General features: G+C 40.4%; 1 protein-coding gene across 4 annotated transcripts in view; it reads left to right on the top strand.

Moving 5' to 3' along the window:
• Positions 1-25,616, top strand: part of Htt (huntingtin) — a 140,813-nt gene that overhangs the window by 72,057 nt on the left and 43,140 nt on the right. For all 4 annotated transcript variants that reach the window (XM_028758313.1, XM_028758315.1, XM_028758314.1 and 1 more), the window contains 12 exons: positions 6,229-6,339; positions 9,127-9,204; positions 10,575-10,798; positions 11,862-11,940; positions 12,069-12,230; positions 17,023-17,078; positions 17,926-18,074; positions 19,670-19,806; positions 21,610-21,726; positions 23,186-23,308; positions 23,584-23,819; positions 25,036-25,178. In XM_028758313.1, coding sequence (XP_028614146.1) covers positions 6,229-6,339; positions 9,127-9,204; positions 10,575-10,798; positions 11,862-11,940; positions 12,069-12,230; positions 17,023-17,078; positions 17,926-18,074; positions 19,670-19,806; positions 21,610-21,726; positions 23,186-23,308; positions 23,584-23,819; positions 25,036-25,178 — 1,615 coding nt within the window. The remainder of the gene's footprint in view (positions 1-6,228; positions 6,340-9,126; positions 9,205-10,574; positions 10,799-11,861; positions 11,941-12,068; positions 12,231-17,022; positions 17,079-17,925; positions 18,075-19,669; positions 19,807-21,609; positions 21,727-23,185; positions 23,309-23,583; positions 23,820-25,035; positions 25,179-25,616) is intronic.

Raw genomic sequence — 25,616 nt, 5'->3', positions numbered from 1 at the left:
CTGTATTTATTCATGGCAAGGGAGTATTTTGTCACCTAACTTTCATAGTCTGCAAGGGAAGCTGAGAAGTATAGTCTTTAAGTGGCAAACCATCATTCCTAACTCTTAAGATGATATAAAAAATTCAGAGCAGGAGAATTATAGCTGTTTTGTGCTGAGAAGGGTCTTTGTTAGAGGCAATACTTTTGGATCCAATAAAGAGGGGCTTGTTCTCTGGTTATGTAGCAGGGAGAGTCCAGCTTGATTAGCTGAGATGGGTCAGGCAGTTGTGGTCCTATACTCCTGAAGAGACTTGGAAAATAATCCTCAGAGGGCTGTAAGCAGATGACATGGCTACAGAGTAGAAGTGGAAGGTTTCCGGGAAGGTTGAGGGGTAGGGAGAAGTAGACGTGGAAAAGACAGAGTAGACTAGTGAGAGACAATGTGGATGGAGTTGATTCAGGGTGGCAGTGAGTGCTTCCATTAGCAGAAGTAGCAGGGAGCTAGAGTAGCAACAGAGGGAACAAGAACAATAAAAGACTCTGATTAAGGAAGTGTACCTGGCCTAAGGTGAAAGGGATGAAGTCACTTAGCCAGCTTTCCTCAGTATCTAACAGGTGTTATAGATGTATCAGGAGCAAGTGTAGCTATTGTAGGATGAGAGCTATTGGGAAAGCGTACTTCAAATATTTAGTTTAGGTGTAAGATGAAGTTCAGTAAGTAAAACATTTAAAAGACAGCTCAAAACATAAATATGAGTATAATAAGGAGAAAAGGAGTGGTTCTTCCAGGGGAAGAACCAGGTGGGAGGGAACCGGAAGCCCACACATAGGAATAGGCTTATAGTTGAAGTTTTTTCAAACAAATTAAGATTCATTGGCTTGGAAACAGCATGTTCATAGAAGAGAACACAAATCTCATTCCAGTGTTGGAGCTAGTCCTTTTTAATTTTGAAGTACTGCAACAGTCAAGGAGTTAAGCAGGTCCTAAAGGGTATTTAAGCTGATCTGAGCTGATGAGACAGAGGTTAATAGATCCAAAGAAGCTGTTGTAGGTCTGAGGTCTCCCCAACTAAATGTCCAGTGTGGCAAGAAAAGAAATGAGTTAGATGGCCCATGGCTATTAGTTCCCTTTCAGAGGTGACCCAAACTGCTTTTATGGGCTTAGGGGTGTGGATCTTTATAACTACCTCAAGGCTAACTTATGAGGGGGCAGCAGTTAAGAGTGTCTCAGAAGAGGATCCCATCCAGGGGGCCACAATAAAACGTAACAGTTGGCAAAGATCTAAGACATAAGTCAGGAGGTAATGACTGTGCACCTTGTTAGGAAATTAAGAGACAAAAGTTACATGAAGAGAACTTTTACATCTAGATTAACGTGGATCAATATAAGGTTAAATTATAAAAATTAACATAAGGTTAAATGTACCATACAACTGGCTGGACCATGTACCAGAGTTCTGTAGTTGGATAAGGTAACTTTCCTTAGCCATTGGCTTATACCAGACTCCTGCATGAGGACTGAGCTCTTGGAAGCTTTGGGAAAGATGTCAGTTAGGTAAAGTCAGCATCAAGGAATAAATCTGAACAGAAAGTGTCTAAGTGATAGTCATTGCTTCCAAATATGGTGAATTTTGTATACTGTTTCAAATATTAATAATACAGGCTATTATTTATTGTTGTTTAGTTCCTTGAGTTTGTAAGTTTTCTGTTTTTGTTGTTGATATCCAGCTTTAATCCATAGTGGTTTGATGGAATATAAGAAGTTACTCCTATTTCAAAAGTCTGTGGAAGACTTGCTTTGTATCTATGTGTTAATTTTAGAGAAAGTTCTATGAGGGCTTGAGAAGAAGGTACATTCTGTTGTGTTTGGATGAAATGTTTTGTAAATATCTTTTAGGTCCATTTGATTTATAATGTCTGTTATCTCCAGCATTTCTCTGTTTACTTTCGGTCTGGATGTCCTGTCCATTTGTGAGAGTAGGATAGTGGGGTTTGTTTGTTTGTTTGTTTGTTTGTTTTGTTTGTTTTGTTTTGTTTTTACAAAATTGAGTGCCTTTGTGTTTGGGGCATAGGTGGGGTATAATCCTGAGTTCAATTCCCAGCAACCACATGGTGGCTCACAACCATCTGTAATCGGATGCCCTCTTCTGGTATGTCGGAGGACAGTTACAGTGTACTCACATACATAAAATAAATAAATAATTCTTTTTTTTTTTTTTTTAAAGAACTAGAATGTCATCTTGGTGAATTTTTTCTTTGATGACTATGTAGTGTCCTTTTCCATCTCTTTTGATTACTTTGGTTTGAAGTCTATTTTGTTAGATATTAAAATGACTACACCAACTTGTTTCTTAGGTCCATTTGTTTGGAAATTAGTTTCCATTATTGGGGAATTGAGACCATTGAAAGATATCAATAACCATTGATTGTTGATTCATGCTATTTCTTGTTATTATTGTGGTCGTGGTGGTGGTGGTAGTGGTGGTGGTGTGTGTGCATCTGTTTTGTTTTTGCTGGTGTGAGATTATTTATTTCCTGTGTTTTCATGGGTGTGGTTAATCTCTTTGCATTGAGGGTTTTTTTTTCTCTAGCATCTTCTGTAGTGCTGGATTTGTAGATACATACTTAAATTTGATTTTGTCACAGAACATCTTATTTTCTCCATCTACGGTAATTGAAAGTTTTGCTGAGTATAGTAGTCTGGGCTGGCGTCTATGGTCTCTTAGAGTCTGCAGCACTTTTTTGTGCAGGCCCTTCTGGCTTTTAGGGTCTCCATTGAGAAGTCAAGTATAATTCTAATAGGTCTGCCTTTGTAGGTTACTTGGCCTTTTTCCCTTTCAGCTTTTAATATTCTTTCTTTGTTCTGTATGTTTAGTGTTTTGATTATTAATGTGGCCAGAGGGCTTTCTTTTCTTTCTTTTCAGGCCCAATCTATTGGGTGATCTGTATGCTTCTTGCACCTTTATAGACATCTCTTTCTTGAGGTTAAAATTTTTTTCTTCTGTGATTTTGTTAAAAATATTTTCTGAGCCTTGGAGCAGGGTTTCTTCTTCCTCTATGTTCATTATCCTTAGATTTGTTCTTTTCATAGTGTCCCAGATTTCCTGGATGTTTTGTGTCAGGAATTTTTAGGTTTAACATTTTCTTTGACTTACGTATCCATTTCTTCTGTCATATATTCAATGTCTCAGCATCTCTCCTCCATTTCTCATATTCTGTTGGTGAAGCTTGTCCTATAGTTCCTGTTTGAATTCCTAAAATTTTCATTTCTAGAATTCCCTCAGTTTGTGGTTTCTTTATTCCTTCTATTTCCATTTCAGGTCCTGAAAAATTTTATTCATATCCCTAAACTGTTTTGTTATTGTTGTTTTCTATTTTCTTGGGGATTTATTCATTTCTTTCCAATTGTTTGTTTGTGTTCTTCTGGCTTTCTTTAAAGAACTTACTTGATTTCTCTTTAAGGATCTCTATCAAAATAAAAAGATCTCTATCAACTTCATATAGTTGGTTTTAAGGTCTTTTTCTTGAGCTTCAGCTCTGTTAGAATAGGCAGGGCCTATGGTAGTAGGATAGCTGAGCTCTAGTGGGGATTTATTGTTCTGGCTGTTACTGATTGTGTTGTTAACACAAGCGTCTGGGTTTGGTGTGATTATAGGTCTAGGTGCTGATTTCTGTGTTTGTCTTTGTTGGTTGGATGATTTGTTCCTTGATTTCTGTTTCCTTTCTGGATTTTTAGAGAGTGTAAATGCTGCAGGTTGCTTGTTTCCCTGTCTCGTTCAGCTGGTGTGTTCCCAGAGTATGCCTGATGTTGTTGGAGGGTGGGATGCCCTGAGGAGTAGCAGAAGATCAGGAGGGGATGGTTCATGGGATCCATGAGAGATGGCAGCAGTGGGGAAGGAGGACTGCAACTGATGGTCTGTTGCAGTGCTAGGGAAGAGGTCTGTGGGTACCCCACCTGGTTTTCTGGCAAGCATGACCTGCAGATTAGCAGGGTTGTTGCCCAAGTTAGGGGATTGGATTCAGTGATGAATTGAGGAAGGGAAGCCAGTAGAAGATTGGTTTGTAGGATTTGTAGGAACTGTGGATAGGGGCAAGAGAGGCTGCAGCTGGTGTTGTGTTGCAGTGCAATGGAGGAAACTGAAGGATTGGCTGTAGATGAACAGAGTTCTAAGGAATTTCTTGAACCTGGGTGTGTCCTGCCAGTGTATTGTAAATCTAACCCATTTTACTTAAGCATTCAATTTTCATTATTAGTTTTTTATACTTGATTTTGAATATTATTCTACATCAATTTAAACACTTTTTTTTTGTTTGTTTGTTTTTTTTGTTTTTCGAGACAGGGTTTCTCTGTGTAGTCCTGGCTGTCCTGGACCTCACTCTGTAGACCAGGCTGGCCTCGAACTCAGAAATCCGCTTGCCTCTGCCTCCCAAGTGCTGGGATTAAAGGCGTACGCCACCACCGCCCGGCTCAATTTAAACACTTTAAGTTTACTTTAAGCTTGTTTTGAGTTACCTATTTTAGGCTTAGTTTTGACAACATATACAGAATATTATGTGATAGGAGATAGAAGTAACTCAAGCTGGGTGGTGATGGGACACATCTTTAATCCCAACTTGATGGCAAAGGCAGAGGTAGGCAGGTCTGAGTTCATACGGCCTGGTCTATCATGTGAGTTCCAGGACAGCTAGGGCTTCATTAGAGATACCCTGTCTATAAAAAAACAAAATGCAACAAAAGTTGTTTTCTCTCTCCAACTCTATATCCCTGTAAATGAATTAATTTGTACTTAGTGTGACTACAAACATAGTTCTGGGCATATTAAGTTATTTGATCATTTATAAGATGACTGACCATTAACTTGTATATTTTAGTTATCTTAAATAGTTTACAATAAGCTAATAACTCTATAAGATTAGGGCCTTATAATTTTATCCCTGATATGTTTAAACTTAAAAAATTATAATTTTTGTTTAGTATCAAGTAAACTTTAAACATAAATACAGTCCACAGAGACTGGCCGCTTTTAGTGTACTTTTATAATATATCAGCTTTTATATGACTTAGTTTCTCCAAATAGCTAAAGCTTAACAAAGATAGCAAAAATATCTCAGGTTTTTGGATGACCCAGTTTTAAAACAAACCATCTTGGAAGCCTGGTGTTGCCTCCTTAGTTCAAAACAATGGGATACAGTGGTAAGCAGAGGGATGCCATGTAATGATCTTAACCAAGGTCACATGGCATACTTTCACCCTGATGAAGTCACCAGCCAAGATAGTGGTAAGGTGAGCCCTTCCACACATGCCATTTTTCTAAGCAAGATTTGAGTACAAATTACATACATGGTGTGCTCTAGCCATGAAGCACATGATTATCTGTACATAGACTTTTAACTATTAACTCTTTTTTGTTACAGATTTTAAGGTAATTTTTATTTGGAATTTTACAGCCTTTTAAAACCATATTTAGTGAACTTATAAATCCTGAGATGCAAAATTTTACACAGTGCTTTTAAAAACCCTGAGATAAAAGAAAGTCTATACTTCAGTAGTAAAGTTTTAGAGCTCAGATTTCCTATGGGCACCGTATATTAGATTGTTAAAAGCAACTGTAGAGAGATGGAAGGAAGAAAAGGAGGAAGGGAGAGAGGCTTGGTTTAACCTTAGGTGACCAGGCAAGGGGAACTTTTTTGTCACTCACACATGGGGATAGTCAAAATGCCTAGAGAAGAAGATGGGATACCACCCCATACTAGGGCATAAATGACTTCCAGAGTCCTCAAGGGTAGCTGGAAAGTGTAGTCGTTCATCAGGAAACTATCAAGACTCATTAGCATTTCCTGTTCAGTATCTTTCGCCTGCATTTGTCCAGTATTCTCTCCATCATAGGTGGTTAGTTTCAAGTTCAGTGGGCTGGTTCTCTTCTGTTGTAATCTTCTCTAGGACTGGATCTTTGCATGATCTGTCCCCCTCATCTGAATCTGTAGAAATAGGGGAATTGTTATATTCTTCAGTTTAGCCAAAGCTTTAGAATCTTAATCATCCTAAAACTAATTTGACTACATCTAAAATTGACAGTGACCACATACATACCCCACCCCACCTCCCCACCTCCCCCGGGATGGTGAGAGTCTAGGTTAGCACTGCAGAAGCATCTCCTCGAAGCAGATGGCATTTGTGTCTTTGTTGTAGATAACCAGACTTCGGTGGTGCCAGTAACCGTGTGCTCTCTCCTTCCACCTTGCCAAGGTCACCTTAGATCTTCAGAACAGCACTGAAAAGTTTGGAGGGTTCCTGCGCTCTGCCTTGGATGTCCTTTCTCAGATTCTAGAGCTGGCGACACTGCAGGACATTGGAAAGGTTTGTGTGTGGTCTCTTTTTCTTTGAACCTGTGTCAGAGTACCTCAGATGATTCCTAGTCACGTGTTGCAGGCAGGGGAGACTACATCCCATTTGTGTCCTAGTAGTACAGTGTGCCAGGGCACTTCTGTTAGGTCTGTTCCCAGTGTATCAGGTCTTATTACCACACTTTTTCATTCAGTCTAGAAAATGTTGAAAAATGTGCTTACAGGATCCTTTTTTTCTCCCTCGAGCCTTTTAATTGGAAAGAGACAAAACCAGATTAACAAGGGTGACTGACTGGCTCCTTCCATGGCTCAGAAAGCAGATCTAAGCTCATTCATGTTCTGTAGTTCTGAGTAGAATCAATCTTCCTCCCCAGCCCATATGCTCACACTTAACCCTGCTGTTGCTAAAGCTTTGGCTTGCTTTCCCACAAGTACGTCTTATTTCTAATAGTCTCCACAGTAAGTTAGACAGCCATTTTCAACTTGTATCTTCAAGTGAAATACAGTCCCAGGACCTGCCAACCACAAATGTCAAAATCCATTCATGCTAATATTCCTTGTGTGAAATGGTATCAAATTTTTAAAGCCTACTCACATCTACTTAAAAGACTAAATTATCTTGAAATGACTTACACCATCATGCATATGTAGTTGTTATTCTGTATTGTTGAGGGAATAATGGTAAGGAAAGAAGCCTGCATAAATCCAATACAGACTGAATCCTGCTTTTCCTCCTCATTTGTTTGTTTGACTCATACTGTCAGGCAGCACACTATTTTACATTTTTGTCCCTTCATTGCCTTCAGCAGTGCCTGAACTATTAACATTCAGCAAACATTTGTTCAGTAAACAGTTTGTTCTTTTCAAGAATCAGTTGAAAGTTGGTTGTAGTGTTCACACTGGTAAGCTGGGGGGGAGCTGTGGTAGGAGCTAAAAGACAGCCTATATCAAAAACAAATGAGCAGGGAGAATTGATGTGAGTGTCTCAGACCTTATAGCCTTGCGCCAAGTGTGATTAGTCTGTGTTGTCTCTTGACATTGACAATGCTTTCATTTCCCCACTGTCCGGTAGACTTTGTTATTCCACGCTAATTTTTATGCATAATTGAATGTGTTATGTGTGAGTTTTACTTACATAATGTATAATATACATTTCCCCACATATCTCCTTACTGTTCTGTATTATGTTTTCCTCTGACTTCTCCCAAGACTTCATACTATTTTTGAGTGATTTTACTATGATGTAGCTTGATGTGGTTTTCAGTTATGTTTCTTGTACTCAGGTTTGTTGAGTTTCTTGGTTTTGGGCCTTTATGGTTTTCCACAGTTTAGGGAGGTTGGGGCTACTTCCTTAGATCTTTCCAACCTTTTCCCTCACCCTGTCTCTTAAGTACCGTCTAAATCCAACCTTTTCCCTCACCCTGTCTCTTAATTACCGTCTAAATCCAACCTTTTCCCTCACCCTGTCTCTTAATTACCGTCTAAAACCCAAACTTGGTTGCTTAAAATTGCCTTTAGCTTACTGTTGCTCTTTTAAGGATTTGGGTTTTAGTTTTCTAGATTCATTTTTTGCTATTTTTAATTGTGTGTGTGTGTGTGTGTGTGTGTGTGTGTGTGTGTGTGTGTTGGCAGGATTCAATAGAGGACGCCAGAGCTTCTGAAGCTCGAGTTGTAGGTAGTTGTGAGCCAATTAATGTAGGTGCTGGGAACCCAACTCAGCTTCTCAGCAAGTCAGCATCTGCTCTTAATGTCTTTCCAGCCCCTCTTTGTAGGTCTGTTTGTTTTTAATCACTATCTACTTTCCCTTTTGTAGTTTCTGTTACAGTCCTTAGGTTCTCTAAGCTTTTCTTTCCTCACATCTGCTATAAAATCCCATCTGTTGTATCTTTTATCATTAACATTATAGCCTTTATCACTAGAAGTTTGATTTATTTCTCTTTAAATCTCCTATCTTTATTTAACTTAAGAAGTTATTTGTTTAGTGTGTGTGTGTGTGTGTGTGTGTGTGTGTGTGTGTGTGTGTTTTGCCATATTCTTAGGGTCTTTGGACTCACTATGCTCTTACAACTTGGCTTCTGTCCCCTTGATGTGCCCAGCCTGGGAATGCTCTTAAGATCCGTCCTAGGGCCCTGTTTGTATTTCACTTTTCAAGATCACTGATATCTATGGCCTGATGTTCAGTGTCTGAGAACTATGGTATCAAAGCTGGAATCTTTAAAATACATTTTTGATCATTTCAGGCAGGAGAGGGTAAATACAGAAATGGAAATCTCTCAGTATTACACTGTATAGTGATACCTGTGGTAGTGACCTAGTTCCCTGTAACTCTGGAGCTCCTGGAAGGACAGGAATTAAATTTTTTCTCTGTATTTGAAGTACCTAGTATCATTTCTACGGCACACTAAGTATTCTATATAGACTGGTGAGGCTCCTTGTCAGTGGCTCTCATAATGCCTTAAGCATTCTGTTCAGCTGGTCATATTTAAGTCTCCACAAATGCAGGGCTTTTGACTCCTTTGTACATTCCACAATGAATGCCTGCCCTGAAAACAGGTATAGATATAGCTACTTGATTATTTACTGAATGATTGGGTGACAGATTAGGTGTATAAATATACAAGAAAGCAGTTTTGCACAAATGTAGGTACAGGAGTTCTTGTGATTGTTAATATGATTAATTGAAAACATTATTCTGAATTTCTCTAACATTTATACAGCTTATATGGACACTGTCTATTTCTGAGTGACAACAATAATGGGTCACCTGTGAGTTACTGATGTTGTACTCTTGCTTTCACAGTGTGTTGAAGAAGTCCTTGGATACCTGAAATCCTGTTTTAGTCGAGAACCAATGATGGCGACTGTCTGTGTTCAGCAGGTGTGTGCCATTTCCTATATTTTGGGATTCTGGCTAACTCCTCTGGGCCAAGGGATAAAACCTAGTTTCTTTTTAGAAGTTGGTGCTATGGTGTGGTATTAGGAAGAGTTTGGTGCCCCTAGCTATCACTCCTGCTTGGTCTGTGACTGAGACTCTAAGGGGGCAGAGGGCATCAAATAGCAGCTCTGGTCCTCACTGCTTTGCTTTTGTCTCCCTATCCCAGTGGGCTTATATCTAAAGGGCTGGTTTCACTTAGAACCACAGAGAATCCCAGGCACAGTGGCACCACATGGTGGGATCTTCTGGGGTGCTAACTCACAGGGATTCACAACAAAGCCTTCTATCATATGGTCCTCCTGGATTTGCTACTGGGAAAGGATAGTCCTGGAGGATGTTTACTTTTGCTTTTGTTTTTTCCCTTTTCTCTTTCATTAGTGGTACTGAGGGTTGAACCTGGCTTATACATTCCAGGAAAGCACTCTATCACTGAGACTTTTTAAATTTTGAAATAAGATCTCTGTAGAAGTTCCCAATTAATACTACTCAATTGATGTTGATGGCTATGGTGATGCTTCTCGATACCTGCCCCAATGTTCTGGGTTCCTGAATGAAAGACACATACACATAGTCTTTATATTTCTATATGTCTTAAATAGCTCAAGGACTGGACCACTTCCTAACCTCCACATGGCTAACCCACCCTCCGATATCCCCAAGTTATTACTTACTAAAATCTATATTCTATCTTTGCTGCCCTGGACCTAGACACTGACTCCTACATGGTGGCTATATTCTTTGTCCTGCACCTCTCAGGCATGGCATCTTGGTTCTCCTCCCAGAATAGTGAATCTCTCTTCCTCCTCTCCCTGTCTCCAGTCCTGGAATCCTAAAAATCCCACCTATCTGCCCTGCCCAGCCATTGGCTGTCAACATCTTTATTGACTAATTAAAGCCAACTCTGGGCAGGGTCCCTCAGTGTCTTACATGTGGGGACACTGCAAACAGGTTTTTGGGGAACATAATTAGCATAATACGAGCAGCATTAGACCAAACTCACAACATTTTCCACTTTTTGTCCATTAAAAAGGCCTTTTCTCTCAGATACATATTGAACATAATTGTAAGTTATATAAACTATAAGATATATATTAATAATGTCTAGTCCTTCAATTTTGTCAATTTAAATAAATTATTCTATCATCTATTCTAACCTAAATTGCCCAGGCTCTCCTAGAACTTGCAGATTGCCCATTTCAGTCCTGCCCATCCTAACCCTGTCTACCAGCTGGGGTTATAGACAGGCTTGTGCTGCTCGTCTACATTAAATCTATAGTAAGTGAAGTATTGATGTTTCCATTCTTTCATTCTAGTTATTGAAGACTCTCTTTGGGACAAACTTAGCCTCACAGTTTGATGGCTTATCTTCCAACCCCAGCAAGTCTCAGTGCCGAGCACAGCGTCTTGGCTCTTCGAGTGTGAGGCCCGGCTTATATCACTACTGCTTCATGGCACCATACACGCACTTCACACAGGCCTTAGCTGATGCCAGCCTGAGGAACATGGTGCAGGCGGAGCAGGAGCATGATGCCTCAGGGTAATATTTATGATGCAAATTTGTCATTGATAATGCAGAGATGAGTTATGTGTAGCCCTTCTTTGAAGGCCACTGGCTGAGCTATGGTGTAGACTGCTATCCAGAGGTGACAGGCTAGAGAAGAGAAACTCAAACTGCCTGTGAAGCATGGGTTCTAACTTCCAAATCTTACCCCATACTAGAAGTGGCATATTCAGTGTCCTTACCTGTTCAAAGTGTTTGGTACTTGCTAGTGTTTATGAATGGCAGTCTTTATAGTAAGGTGGCATGTGTCAGTGGTGCTTCTTTGTTCTGTGACTCAGGAGACCACCTTCAAAATGGCACATAGTGGTGCTAGTGTTTAGAAGTATTGAAGGGCATAAAATAGTCTAGGGTGTGTTATTTTTTTCTTTCTGTATGAATTTATGTTAATCTTTTTGATACCTAGAATGTGGAAGTTCCTCCCTCCCTTTATATGGTAGGCATGTACTTTACCACTGAGCTACATTATAGCTCTAGAAGGTGTTTCTTAAACTTCTTTACCATAATTATCAAATATGTGAGATGCTACTCAGTGTAGTAATGTTAACAGCATTCTTACTTTCCTTTTTTGGATGATCAGACAATATTGGAATCAAGGAAAATACTCCTTTTTCTTGGCTTTATCTTGGTAGCATGCTTTTATGTATGTACTATAATATCTGCTTTGCTGGTGGTTTTTTTTTTTTTCATACATTTTATGAGATGGGTCTCTCTCTACGTTGCCTAGGCTGATGGTGAATTTGTGACCTCCATCAGTCTTCCCCCAAGAAAACCAAGTGATAGCACCTATCTTTGAGCCGGCTTTCACCTTTCTCAAGTCCTCTTAGAGAGTGTGCTGGGTAGTGGGTTTCCTGTAGCACTGCACACTCAATTGAGTCCTGGTGTCTATAGCACATGCTGCTCCTAAACCCAGTGGCCTTTCTAAGTCTCATTTTGACAAGATCTGAGTTTTTGAACATGAGGTTGAATTGATGTATGACTGAGTAGTACAGAGGAGATTATTAAAAGATATTTGTTGTTTCTGCTTTGGGCCATTTGGCAGGTGGTTTGATGTACTCCAGAAAGTGTCTGCCCAATTGAAGACGAACCTTACAAGCGTCACAAAGAACCGTGCAGATAAGGTGAATGCACTGCAGCTAGAGACGACATGTGAATAATGTCACAGGGTGGAACCAGAGCTTAGACTTTGTAGATTCGTTGCCAGAAGCTTCTAATTGCAACTGTGGTTTCTTTCATTTTTTTCCTATAGAACGCTATTCATAATCACATTCGGTTATTTGAGCCTCTTGTTATAAAAGCACTGAAGCAGTACACTATGACAACATCTGTACAATTGCAGAAGCAGGTTTTGGATTTGCTGGCACAGCTGGTTCAGCTACGGGTCAATTACTGTCTGCTAGATTCAGACCAGGTTTGTGTTCCGGCCTCGTAGTCACTATACCTGTTCCTAACTGAGTACAAAACCCTGAAAAGACACTGACCAAGACTGTATCATGCTCCAGTGGGGTTAGGCTTTAAAAATTTCCACATGTTTTCTACATCTGTATACCTACTCGTAACTTTAAAATAAACTTTTTTTTTTAACTTGTAAGATATAATTTAAGATTTTTCTAGTGGGCCAGGTCATTTATGCAAAATTCGGACTTCTTAAAAACAGGTGATCATCACCCAAGCAGTGGTGGCGTATACCTTTATTCCCAGCACTCTGGAGGCAGAGGCAGGCAGATCTCTGAGTTCAATGCTAGCCTGGTCTACAGAATGAGTTCCAAGATACCCAGGGCTACACAGAGAAATCCTGTCTCAATAAACTAAAAATAAATAAATAAAATAGAGAAACAAGTTATCACTTTGATCAGAGAAGCTTTTTTTCTCAGTGGACAGTGGTCAGATAAGTGGTTATTGTATGCTCAGCCCTAGATGGGGCATCAATATCAGGCCTCCTCTCCCTCAGGGAGCATTGCAGAAGAAGGGGGTAGAAAAAAGTTAGAACTGGGGGCTAGAGAGGAGTACTGTGAAATGGGAAATGCTGTCTTCTGGCCATGACAGAGCTGTTGCAGTCACAAACTCACAGCAGTTGTGGTGACCTACACAAGATCAAACTACTCAACATCCCAGCATGGCTGGTGTTGGGGCTCAGGAGACCCACCTCTAGCTAAAAAGGGATTGGCAGCTGATGGCTGCTTGGGAAGGGATTGTCATTTTTCTTTGCAGGGGAATAGCACATAGGCAGCACTAATTGGACTCAATGGGTTATAAGAAAAATAACAATAAAACATCAAGATATCATTTATAGACTATACTTTCAAGCACTGACATAATCAGCAGGCCCTATCACTTTTTTACCATTCTAAGGGTATGTAACTTGGATCGGAACCCTTTTCCTCAAACTCACTCGGCCTTCCTCTTGGAATTCCTGTAGTCATAAAGTTCTGCTAGTTATATTTGTAGTACAAATTCTATTCCTGGGGAAATCTTATGTCCATACCTTCTCTGAGAAGAAATTGTGTTTAGGTTGTTTAAATTTTATCATCATTTTTGTACTCTGATCTTGGGCTACTCTTTCTGTGTGACTTACAAGGATCTGCCAGTTGGAGAGACTCCTTGGCCCTCTTAGGCTCATGATCATATCATAATGCAAAATGTATATAGTTCAACTTCAAAAGCATACATAGTCTTACAGTCTGAAAGTGCAAAGTCCCATTTAAGATTTCTCAATTGTAATGCCCTTGGATTCGTAAAATCAAATACCAAATTACATATTTCTAATATACTGTGATGTAGAATATACATTCCCATTCCAAAAGGGAGGAATGGGGATATAGTAAGGAAATTCTGGACCAAAGTAAGATTGAAACCTAGCTGGGCAAACTGTAAGACTTGAAGTTAACCTGTAAGCCCCACCTATCCAAGGGCTAGGTAACTTCCTGGAATACTGGGAGTTGTAATATTACAAATAACAAAGCCACATAGTTGGGGGGAAGAGGGAGACGGATGGCCTTTGGGTTTGTCCTTAAATAGCCCCTACAAAACGTGTCTCATCACCACTCAACTGGAAATTTAAAGCTTGCTTCAAATTTGGCTCAAATTTGTGGAACTGGTTTTCACCAGCAAATCTCAGAACTAGCACAAAGATCACAACCTGTAGCTCCGTGTCCTCTGTCTGTCCTTTAGTTTTTAAGCACTTAGATGTCTCAGCCCCTTGATTGAGCTTTGCTGCTACAGCATTCATCTGTCTGAGGCTGCTTTCACTCCCTGTATGTAGCTCTTCTACCCAGATAGCTCAGGCTCTGACATCTGCAACACTTGGTGTCTCCATCACAATCCAGGCTTTAGCTTTCTGCTATGGCCTCTGGGGGCCTTCTTGCAAAGATTCCTCTGCCACATGTTGCCTGGCCTTGGCAGCTCTCTGAAACCACAGAAGACTCTATGACCCTCTTGCTATTGCATTTTTTGTGCTCTAAAGCCAGTTCCACAAGGAAAGCTCAAGTGTTGGCCAAAAAACAGCTTGGTATGGACCTTCACCCCTTTGACCACACTACTAGCAACAGCTTTCTTAGGTTGAAACAATTTCTTTCTTAGACCAAGCAACCCCTTAGGCATTTTGGCTTCACAAATTGGAAACTTAGCTGGGTAGAGTGTTTCCCTCAGGGTACCCTTCCCTGTTGTTTCAGTGCAGATCTGGAAGCCTCTGGTTAACAGCATTTGTGTTTGCCAACTACCCTTCTCTCTCAGCTTGTACCTGTTAAACTTCTTAGTGTTCATTTTCTCTCCAAACTCTACATATTTTTTTATCTCTTTCTACCTTAATTGTTCTTTTTCACTGTAGACCTGCATAAGTTATCAGTAATAACCAATCCACAGACTCAATGTTATGCTGTCTTTGAAGTTTCCTTCTCCAAAGAAATTCTTCTATTATTTTTTAATTATAGCCTCAGGCAAGTTCTCAGGACTTGGGCAAAAGGCTGCCAGATTCTTCGATAAAATATCACAGGAGGGCTGGAGAGATGGCTCAGTGGTTAAGAGCACTGACTGCACTTCCAGAGGTCCTGAGTTCAAATCCCAGCAACCACATGATGGCTCACAACCATCGGCAATGGGATCCAATGCCCTCTTCTGGTGTGTCTGAAGACAGCTACAGTGTATTCATATATAATAAATAAATAAATCTTTAAAAAAAAAAATATCACAGGAATGGTCTCTAGCCCATTTGGTAATAGAGATTGTGTTTCTTTCTCAAACCTCAGGAGCCCGGCATTCTTAGCACCGTCTCCCAGGCATCTACTGGAACTGCCCATTAAACTCTGCTTAAAGCATATAAAATTTTTATAAAAAGTTCCAAAGTTTTTCACTTTCCTCCAAAAAAATAACATAGAAGGTCCTTGTAGCAAGTTGTGAATTACTTTTTATTGCGATATAAGACACAAAAGCAAAAGAAACATATGGAAGAAAATTCATTTTGCCTTATGCTTCTAGAGAAATTGGAGTTCATAGGGACCAGAGACATGGCTTAGCAGCTAAGAGCACTTGCTGCTTTTCTAGACCCAGATTTGATTTCTGAGGAATCTGACACCTTATGGCTTCTGCAGGTACCACAGGCACATATTACTTGGGCATACTTGCAGGCAAGACATTAACACATAAAATCCAAAATAAAAACTCCATTGTGGCAGGAAGGCACGGCTGCAGAGCTGGAGCAGGAATCGGAAAGCTCTCGTTTCCATCCACAGACAGGAAGCAAAGAGAATGAGCTGGAAGTAGGGTGAGGCTATATAAGCTTTCCAGTCTTGTACCCAATAGCATACTTTCTTCAGCCAGACTTTACCTCCTGAAAGTTAAATAGCCTTCCAAACAGCATTGCCAGCTGGGAACCATGTATTTAAGTACCAGAGCCTATGAAGGAAATTTCTTATTCAAACCACCGCAGTGTGCTTCCTTCATTTCCATACCCTGACAACCTGGTCTGCAGTTGTGGGCCTGGACCAGAGGAGACAGGGTGGGGCTGTGCTAGGAGGATAGTTTAAGGCCTTCAGAACACTGATGGATGCATCTGAGGGCACCTATAAGACCTACTTCTATTTTTATCTTCCTACTTCCTACTCACCAGTCGTAGAAATTGTAGTCTCTATTTGGGCCATCTATCATAGATATAACAAAACAAGCAAATAAAAAAGCCTTGCCAATACATATGTTAGGTAGACTTAACTTGACTGTCTTACCAGATAATTTCTCTACTCATTCCATTCTATCCAGAATGTTTCCTTTAAAACAGAAAGCTAATCTTTTTTTCTTCATAAGATTTTTTTACCTGTTACTTAACATTGAAAAGGTTCACAATTTTCAGTGTCTTGTGTGCTGAGCCCATGTCTACATGTATGTCCTTCACTTGGGCCTCTGAACCTCATACCACCAAGCTTTCTGACCCAACCACTGGTGGGTAGTCTGTTTTGTTTTTTTACCATGAGCACTCTAGACTCCCGCTTGATTCAGTGACTTTGCTTAGTGATGCCTTAGAGGTATAAATGCAGAAAATGGGTATTAACTCAGTTTAGATACTATTTCACTAAGCACCTACTGAATGTCTGTGCATGCCCAGATCCGCAAAACAGCATAAACTCCGTAGTTCATATGTGGGAGCTTCTGTTGGGGTATGAAATTCACAGCAAGTGGGAGTGAAATAGGCCTGCTTATCCCTCCAAGTACTGTCATTGTTCCTAGAGTTGTCCTTTCCTCCTGGCTCCTCTGTGTGTCACAGAGAGTATCCAGGCACTGTGTGCTGCAGGACTCCTGCTGTTGGCTTACCACTCTCTGGACACAGAGTCTTCCTAATGGGATTATGAATAATAACTGATGGTTTATTACTTATTTTCCCAGTGATGACTCATCTCTGTATTAGCCACTTTGTGAAACAGAGTCCTACCATGTAGCCCAAGCTGGCCTCAAACTTTGATCTGCCTACCTTAGTTTCCCTTGTGCTGGGATTTCAGGCCTATACCTACCTGTCTGCCTTGTCCAGTGTGTTCCTAAAGGCATGCCTGAAAGAACTCTGCACTTACCTGACTTTAAAGTAGCTTTGAAGACGTGATTATAAACAAGCTAATCTGTGTAGGTGCTTGTGAATAGTTCACAGAGCAGTTCAAGCAATGATACCTAGTTTTTGCATTATAAGCCTGTGACTAATAGCAGCTTTTCTTTCCCTGAATTAGGTGTTCATCGGGTTTGTGCTGAAACAGTTTGAGTACATTGAGGTGGGCCAGTTCAGGTACTGATGTTTGGTTACTTCAGTTGTTGTCCTTGTTATGTATACACATGCAATCCTAGGTCCTTACAGTGACAGGTGCCTCAAGTGCTACTGGTACCCAGTAGAGTCTGATTTACATCCTTTCCACTTTCACTCCTCTGACCACTTGCTGAAAACCTTTCTCAAAACTTGCTTAGAAACAGTTATACATCTAATCATTAGTGTGTTTTCATTTCACATTCAGAGTGTGTGATGATGGTAACATGTCACTAAGTACCATCTTACCCAGTGGGTCCTTGTTCCCTAACTTTAGAGGAAGTAATTTTAGGTCATGGTTTAGTAAAGGGAATGATTGTGATCTTTAGTTGCATTATCTGTAGTTTCTCTTGTTAGATATTAAAGCTTGAATAATCTTACAGTATATATAACAGACTTGCAATTTTGAAAATTACAGTTCTTAACAAGTAGTTTGTAAAGCTCAGCAATGGAGAGTTTTGTGAGTGTCCCTGGAATCTAGAGACCCAGCTCTTGTTCTCATTATGTGACACCTTGACTCTGTAGTTTCAACCAGGGAACATTTTCTCCTCAGTGTCTGAATTTTTTCAAGAGAGGAAAATGAAGAGCTGGAAAGATCGTACCTGCTGGCATCCGGTGCTTACGGTGCAGCATCTCTGTCCTAACGTCAGGCTTTCCATGTGGCAGAGGCAGGAAGACCAAGGGTGTGGGTGGGATTAAACGAGCTTGCAGAGTCTGTTTTAACTTTGTACTTTCTCCTGTGGTTGACTCTTAGCTTGTTTTATGCTGTGTATGCAGATTACATGACTTTGTTTTTAAAAAGAAATGTCTAAATGGATGTCTTTGTTTCTAGGGAATCAGAGGCAATTATTCCAAATATATTTTTCTTCCTGGTATTACTGTCTTATGAGCGCTACCATTCAAAACAGATCATTGGAATTCCTAAAATCATCCAGCTGTGTGATGGCATCATGGCCAGTGGAAGGAAGGCTGTTACACATGGTAATGGGCTACATCTGTGCTTGTTGTCCTCAGTCTTACCTTCATTCACTTACTGCAAGTGCTGTGTGTGTGTATGGGAGCTCGTGCATGCATGCACATAGGTTAAAAATGTTTATGAAGAAAAAGCTATTGCTTACTCATAAAATTTGTAAACTACTTGTAGAAGCCATAAAAAATAGTGATATCATTAAGATATAGATGGATTCTGATAAATGCCTTTATGAAGAGAAATTTTTATTTTGCCATTTTTATTTGCGTTAGTCTTTTTTTTTTTGAGAGGGAATAGACTCATATCTGGACCCTCACACATGCCAAGCACTTTACCTCCAGTCGCACCCCTAGACTTACAACATTTTAAATCTAGCTTGTCACAGTCAAATTTTGACTTTTGTGTTGTGTTTTGTTTTTTTGTTTGTGTTTATTTGTTTGTTTGCTTGTTTGTTTTTCAAGGCAGACTTTCAAGTGTATCTGGCTATCCTGCAACTAGCTCTATAGACCAGACGATCCTAAAACTCACAGAGATCCTCCTGCCCCTGCCTCCTGAGTGCTGGGATTAAAGATGTGCTTTACCCTGCCTAGCTTTTTTCTTCTTTTGAGCCAAGTTCTGATATAGCCCATGCTGACTTAAATTCACTATGAAACCAAGGAAAACCTAGAACTCCTGATCCTCCTTCCTACCTGCTGAGTGCTGGGATTACAGGCATGATTACCACTCCTGGTTTATAAAGTGCAGGAATTGAACCCAGGGCTTCGTGCATGCTACTCAAAACATTCTACAAGTGATCTGCACTTTCTACCTAAATTCTGATTTCATTTTTTTTGTTTTTTGTTTTGTTTTGTTTTTGTTTGAGACAAGCTTTTTCTATGTAACAGCCCTAGCTGTCCTGGAAATCACTTTGTAGACGAGGCTGGCCTCAAACTCAGAGAGGTCCATTTGCCTCTGCATCTGAGTCCTGGGATTAAAGCTGTATGCCACAAAACCTGGCTATAAACTCTGATTTCTTTTCCAATAGTTTTGACATTGTAGATGGGCATTTTCTTTGGGATTTTGTTTTGCCACATTATATTTTAGAAGAGAAGCTATTCATTGTTTAATAAACTACATTTTGAATTCTGTATCTATCTGTATTTTATAATCATGCAACATGTAAATTAAAAGCTAATGAATTAGAACTATAGGGAAACTAAAGTTCTCTTTATACATTGTCTCTTGGTTTGTTTTGGGCTTTTGTTTTTGTTTTTGAGACAGATTTTTTTTGTAGCCCAGGCTGTCCTGGAGCTTGATCTGTAGACCAGTCTGGCCTTGAGCTCAAAGAGATCTGCCTGTCTCTGCCTCCTAAGTGTGCTACCATGGCCTGACTGCACATTGGCTCTTTACCCCAGCACTTCCTGAGGTTCACACCATCACTGCCTGATTATTTTAATGAAGATTAAATAAGACCCTAAGAAATGGCTAGTCACTCAACTGTTCCCCTTTAACCTGTAAAAGGAGGTGCAGTGTGTATTTTAGGAATGTTCAGTAGCTAAATATGATAGCTGTCTCTCATGAGTGATGTTCACATGTGGTCTTATTTGCTCACTCTTTATGCCTATAGCTATACCTGCTCTGCAGCCCATTGTCCATGACCTCTTTGTGCTAAGAGGAACAAATAAGGCTGATGCAGGGAAGGAACTTGAAACCCAGAAGGAGGTGGTGGTCTCCATGCTGCTACGGCTCATTCAGTACCATCAGGTAAGAGGGAAGGATAGTGATAACTACATCACCAATGTGGAGAGGCATGTCATAGCTGTGTGTGTGTTGAACAGTCTCGGTAGCACTGGATTCTCTGAGACGTGCAGAAATGGCAGTGAGAGGAGAAAATGCACTAGGGTAAGAGCTGGCACAGCCCCAGAAGGCTAGCAGACATGTGGCTGACTGTTAGAATATCAGTCAAGATACTAAATGTGACATAGGCTATTTATTCTCAAACATGGCTCAAGGATCAAGTAATTAACAGTATTAATCTAAGCCATTAACATTTTAAAAATAGTAAAAATGTCAAATCTGAAATAAGTAAATAACATATTTACCTCTATCTTGACATAGTCATGTTGTTCATTTTGTTTTATTTTTTTGTTGTTAAATTATTGTTGTTTTGAGACAGGATTTCTCTGTATAACAGACTCCTAGTTGTCCTGGGCTTGCCTTGTAGACCAGGCTAGCCTCAAACTCACAGAGATTTGCCTGCCTTTGCCTCCAGTGCTGAGACTGAAGATGTACACCACCGTGCCTGGCCAGTCATGTTGTTTTTATTTGTGATCATTTCTAGTTTTGTGTCCCTTAAGCAGGAACATGAATTTTAATGCTTTGAGTCAGCCCATGTGTGGAAATAGAATTTTTAACATTTTTGTCCTTTTAAAATATGTGCTTTTGTTTATTCCTCCCTTATTTTGTTAGTTCCTTTTAGCTGCCTGTTTCTGAAACTTCATAAAACCACAACCTCTTTCAAAGAAACAGTACTTTCTTTGTTTCATTCGTTTTAATCAATCTTTGTAATAGTTAATTAAATATTTAATGCTTAGTTAAGCCAAGGCATAAAGTAGTTTGAGAGTAAGCACATGACTTTGCTAAGCACAGTGGGGCTGGTAGTGCCTTGGGAAGAGTGTATGACTTGTGCATGTTCAGCAGGGTCTCTCTCAATATGCCCCTTGGAGATCCTCGAGTGCCCAGGAAATAAAGGGAGACAAGGGTCTTGTGTGGTGTAGGCACTGTACATGGACTTTGAAGCAAGGCAGCTCTGGGGATGGAGTAGTTGGGTTAGGCTTATTGTCCTTGAGGTGGTGTGCGTCTTTTTGTTTTGGTTTGTTTTGGTTTTGGCTTTTTGAGACGAAAACAACAGTTTGGTTTTTTGTTGGCTTCCTGGTCTATTGTAGCACAAAAGTGGATAGAGGTTATGGTATGGCTATGCTCCACTAAAATGTTATCTACATAATGGGCAATAGGCCAGATGTCTCTGTTACAAGCCTTTGCAGGTCACAGGCTTATCTATTTAGAATGACCAAAATGACCACCAGTAAACTCACACTCAGCTTTGTATGACTGTTGCAAGTGAGGGCCACTCAAAAATAAAATGTCTTTGCAAAGAGCACTAAGGTGGATTTAAAGTACGTAGGAATATTAAGTTGTCCCACAGAGTGCTTAGTTAAGGGTGTCTTTGAGTTCTCCTACAGATTAAAGTAGGTTTGATTTTCACTTGATCCCTTCTTCATGAAATGTTAAAATGCGATAGAAATAACACTCATCATGAGTCTTCCTGAGCCCAGCACAGCCCACTCATTCCCTTGGAGGTTACTGCCTCTCTTCTTGTGGCTTTTTGTTCGCTTCACATTCACATGTCACAGGGTGAAGATTATGTGCTTTCCTCAGTCTTCCCTGGGGATTATATCTCTTTGAACCTTAGAGTTAGTCAGCTAAGCTGGGACCAGTGTGGGACATGGGACAATAGCAGGGCCCTGGGCCAGGAAGCATTCTGATCCTCCCCAAACATTCTTGCAGGTGCTGGAGATGTTCATCCTTGTCCTGCAGCAGTGCCACAAGGAGAATGAGGACAAGTGGAAACGGCTGTCTCGGCAGGTCGCAGACATCATCCTGCCCATGTTAGCCAAGCAGCAGGTTTGTCCTCATGGCCCTGGTTTGCCATCATGTAGTGTGATTTATTTCAGAATGGACTGAGATGCTTATGAAGGTTGGTTGTGATCATTATATCCTGACAGGTTCTTGCTTTGAAAGTTGTTCTTGGTGCTGGTTGTAGGGAAAGTGGCTTCTTTTATTCCCATTAACCTTTGAGGTTGAAATTGCCTTCTTCCTGTACAAGTCAGGGAACAAAGGGTCAGAGAGGTTGTTGAGGTTTTCCATTCTCACAGAGCTTGAGGGTGATAGGTCTGTAGTTGGTTGGCCCAGTTCTGACTTGAAAACTGAGTCCTTTCCTGTTTTATTATTCTGACTCCTGTGTTCTGGCAAGTCAGGTATTTTATTTGATCCTTAGCTTTCTTTATGTTTGTTTATTGTTTTTCTTATCACTTACAAAGTAACCTAGCAATTATTCATTACTTAGTCAGAATTTCTGTAATCAGATGACCTTACCAGTTAATTAAGAAAATGCAGTAGTCTGGCTTTGTCATATCTTGTGGAAACAGACAGCCCTGGATCCTGAACCATGTGGGCCTCAGAACATAGCTGTGTGGCTCTCACCAAAGCACCATTGCAACAGAAGATAGAACACAGACAGAGCCTGGCTATAGACAGTCCTACCAGAAAGCCTGAGCAGCTGCCAGATGGATCTCTGGCCATGCTTTGAGTGAAACTCCTATCAGATGACAAGGCACTGCTTTGAAATGGGTTCTGTAGAAAACACAAGGAGCACATATTTCTTGGCATTTCATAAATACTTGTAAACATACTCTATTGGTAGATACTGTCTTCATATGCTAGGCAGTATTGTAGGGACTGATAGGAAATATTTCACTGAACAAAATGTATTTAAAAGCAATGCTCTCCCACCTCAGAATGAAGCTTTCATTGAGACAGACAGTGGATAATAAAGCAGACAACAAAGAAATAAATACACTATTAAAGTGTACACAATATCAGAGGATAGCAGTTTTGATAACAGAGTAGTGTCAGGGTAGAGAATGCATTCATTGTTCTAACAATGACAAAAAGAGAAGTCCTTTTGTAGGAGGTGATATTTGAGTAAATATGAAAGAAGGAATGGGGTGATTCTAGCAGATACCTGCAAGAGAGTGCTTCAGGCAGAGCAGAGAGCAGAGCAAGTCCCGGAGATTGTAGCATGACAATTGTATACAAGAAGCTAATCACAAGAAAAGGAAGGATGGAAGGGTAGGCATGGAGACACAGTCTTCTGAAGCTTTGCTAAGGTTACTGCTGAGAGTAAAATGCAGCGGATACGCTGTCCTGGTCACTGCTGAAAGTAAAATGCTTTTAACTTTTAACTGAGAGGCTATGATTGGGATGATGGTAATTGGGTGCCCGCGAGGTGCACTAATGACGTGTGTGAAGCTGCCATTCCCATCGGATTGCATAGACATGTCCATGATGCTTAATTCTACAGATGCATATTGACTCTCATGAAGCCCTTGGAGTGTTAAATACCTTGTTTGAGATTTTGGCCCCTTCCTCCCTACGTCCTGTGGATATGCTTTTGCGGAGTATGTTCATCACTCCAAGCACAATGGTAAGTCTCACCATACACTTTGGATGCACTGGAGGATATGTCTCAGCCCAGATCTGCCACAACTGGTGAAGTAGAACTTAAGAATTTGCATTTTACCAACTCTCTAACTGTGTCTGATTCTGCTTCTCTGGGACCGCACTTGGAACCAGTGCTGTAGGGACTCTCTGGTGAAGACGTAAATTGGGGTGATTTTCTTCCATGGAATTGACAACCAAGGAAAATTTAATCATCTTTTCTTAGCTTTAGCTATACATTTTCTTTTTTTCTTTTTTTAGGCATCTGTAAGCACTGTGCAGCTGTGGATATCTGGAATCCTAGCCATTCTGAGGGTTCTCATTTCCCAGTCAACAGAAGATATTGTTCTTTCTCGTATTCAGGAGCTCTCCTTCTCTCCATATTTAATCTCCTGTCCAGTAATTAACAGATTAAGGGATGGAGGCAGTAATTCAACAGTAGGAGAACGCAGTGAAGGGAAACAAATAAAGAATTTGCCAGAAGATACATTCTCAAGGTATGTTTCCTGTCTGAACCTGTAAACTGACCATGTCTTTTAGCTGGTCCCATGGTGTCGCAACAGCTGTAGCCAATAATAATTGCTGGTCTTTTGTGGGTCTGAGCTCACTCACCTAGCTCTTTTTTTTTTTTAATGATTTCTTTTTATTAATTGTGTATGAGTGTTTTGCCTATGTGTCAGTAAGTATACTGAGGGTGTGTCTCATGCCCATGGAGGCTAGAAGAAAACATTTGAATCTTTGGAATTGCAGTTTCAGACACCTGAGGCCGCAGTGTGGGTTCTGGGAACCAAACCCAGGTTCTCTACCAGAGCAGCAAGTCCTCTTGAAGTCTGATTTTTATTGTTACCTACCTCACCAATGGCCTTTTTTCACGTCTTTCCTAAGGTCTGTCTCATTCTAGCTCTGTTCTCCTGACAGACTTGACAAGAGTGGCTCACCATGATCAAGGAGGGGTGGCCTGCCCTTCATGCAGTGTAGTAAGGGGTGAATTGCCTGTAGAGTGGTTAAAAGCCTGGGGTAGGACACTGAAAAGCAGCCCTGTACTTATTTTCACCACGTGCTACTTGAAGAACCTTTCCTTCCCAAGGTGGATAGCACGGATTACCTGCAGGATTAACTCATGTGCTGCCTCCCACATGGTGTGGTAGTTAGTGCCTCAAGGGCAGTGACGGGTGACTGCTTCTTATGCTTGTACTGCCACTCCTAGAGCCTTCACTAAGTTAGAGCTGTGCTGCAGATGTGCTTCTTAGGGCCTCACATATTTTCAGGGTAACACCTGTAGTATATTGTAAATAAACACATTGCCTTTGTGTTTGCAAGTTCAACTGGCAGCCCATTGCTCTGTCTCTCATTAGGTTGAAGGAGTGGCTAAAACTGGTGTTACACTAAATTTCTATGGTGAATTATCATTGTATATTTATGTAACATTCCTACAGCTGATAAAGCTTAAAAAAATACCATTTGTCATTTTGCCTTGATGGGCCTTTGAAAGTGGTATGATTACCATTTCACATTTAAAGAAGGTGATATAGAGAGAAGCAGAGACTTAGTTCACAGTGGTGGTCTCAAACATTTCACTTTCACTTGGTTTCATGTAATGTCCTTGTGTTTTCTTACTTTACACAAACTAATAGACTTTATTTCACACTTGTGCTTAGCACAAGCTCACTGATAATGACCTAATATGCTATTATGTGCTCCCTGTCTTGGAAGGTTTCTTTTACAGCTGGTTGGTATTCTTTTAGAAGACATTGTTACAAAACAGCTCAAAGTGGACATGAGTGAACAGCAGCATACATTCTACTGCCAAGAACTAGGCACACTGCTTATGTGTCTGATCCACATATTCAAATCTGGTAAGTGAATCCAATTAGACTTCATAGTATTTTGTGTTCCCTGTCTCCAGCAGTGCCCTCTTCCCACAGGAGCTGTTCTCCATACTCCTTGTGCCATTCGAGAACGTGAACGTAGGCGTGAATCTGATACCATATGGTCCCAACAATTCCCTTGATAGATACCTGAAAGAGTGGTGAGCAGAGTGCTTGGAAGATGGCTGTATACTAGTCTTCATATTAGCATTCATTACATAGCTAAGAAGAAGCAACTCTGGCATCTGTTGGTCAGCTGGTTGATAAGCCAAATATGGTGCATACATAGGGTATAGAGTCAAATGTTCTATGTATGGGATATTTTTCAGCCTTAAAAAAATAATTCTGACATAAGAAACAACATGGGGTGTTGCAGACATAGCTTAGCAGTTAGAGTATTTGCTATTCTTGCAGAAGACCTACCTT

The sequence above is a fragment of the Grammomys surdaster genome, unplaced genomic scaffold (genome assembly GCF_004785775.1).
Source record: "Grammomys surdaster isolate TR1022 unplaced genomic scaffold, NIH_TR_1.0 126187, whole genome shotgun sequence".
NCBI classification, from domain to species: Eukaryota; Metazoa; Chordata; class Mammalia; order Rodentia; family Muridae; genus Grammomys; species Grammomys surdaster.
This window is presented reverse-complemented; position numbering and strand designations above follow the sequence as displayed.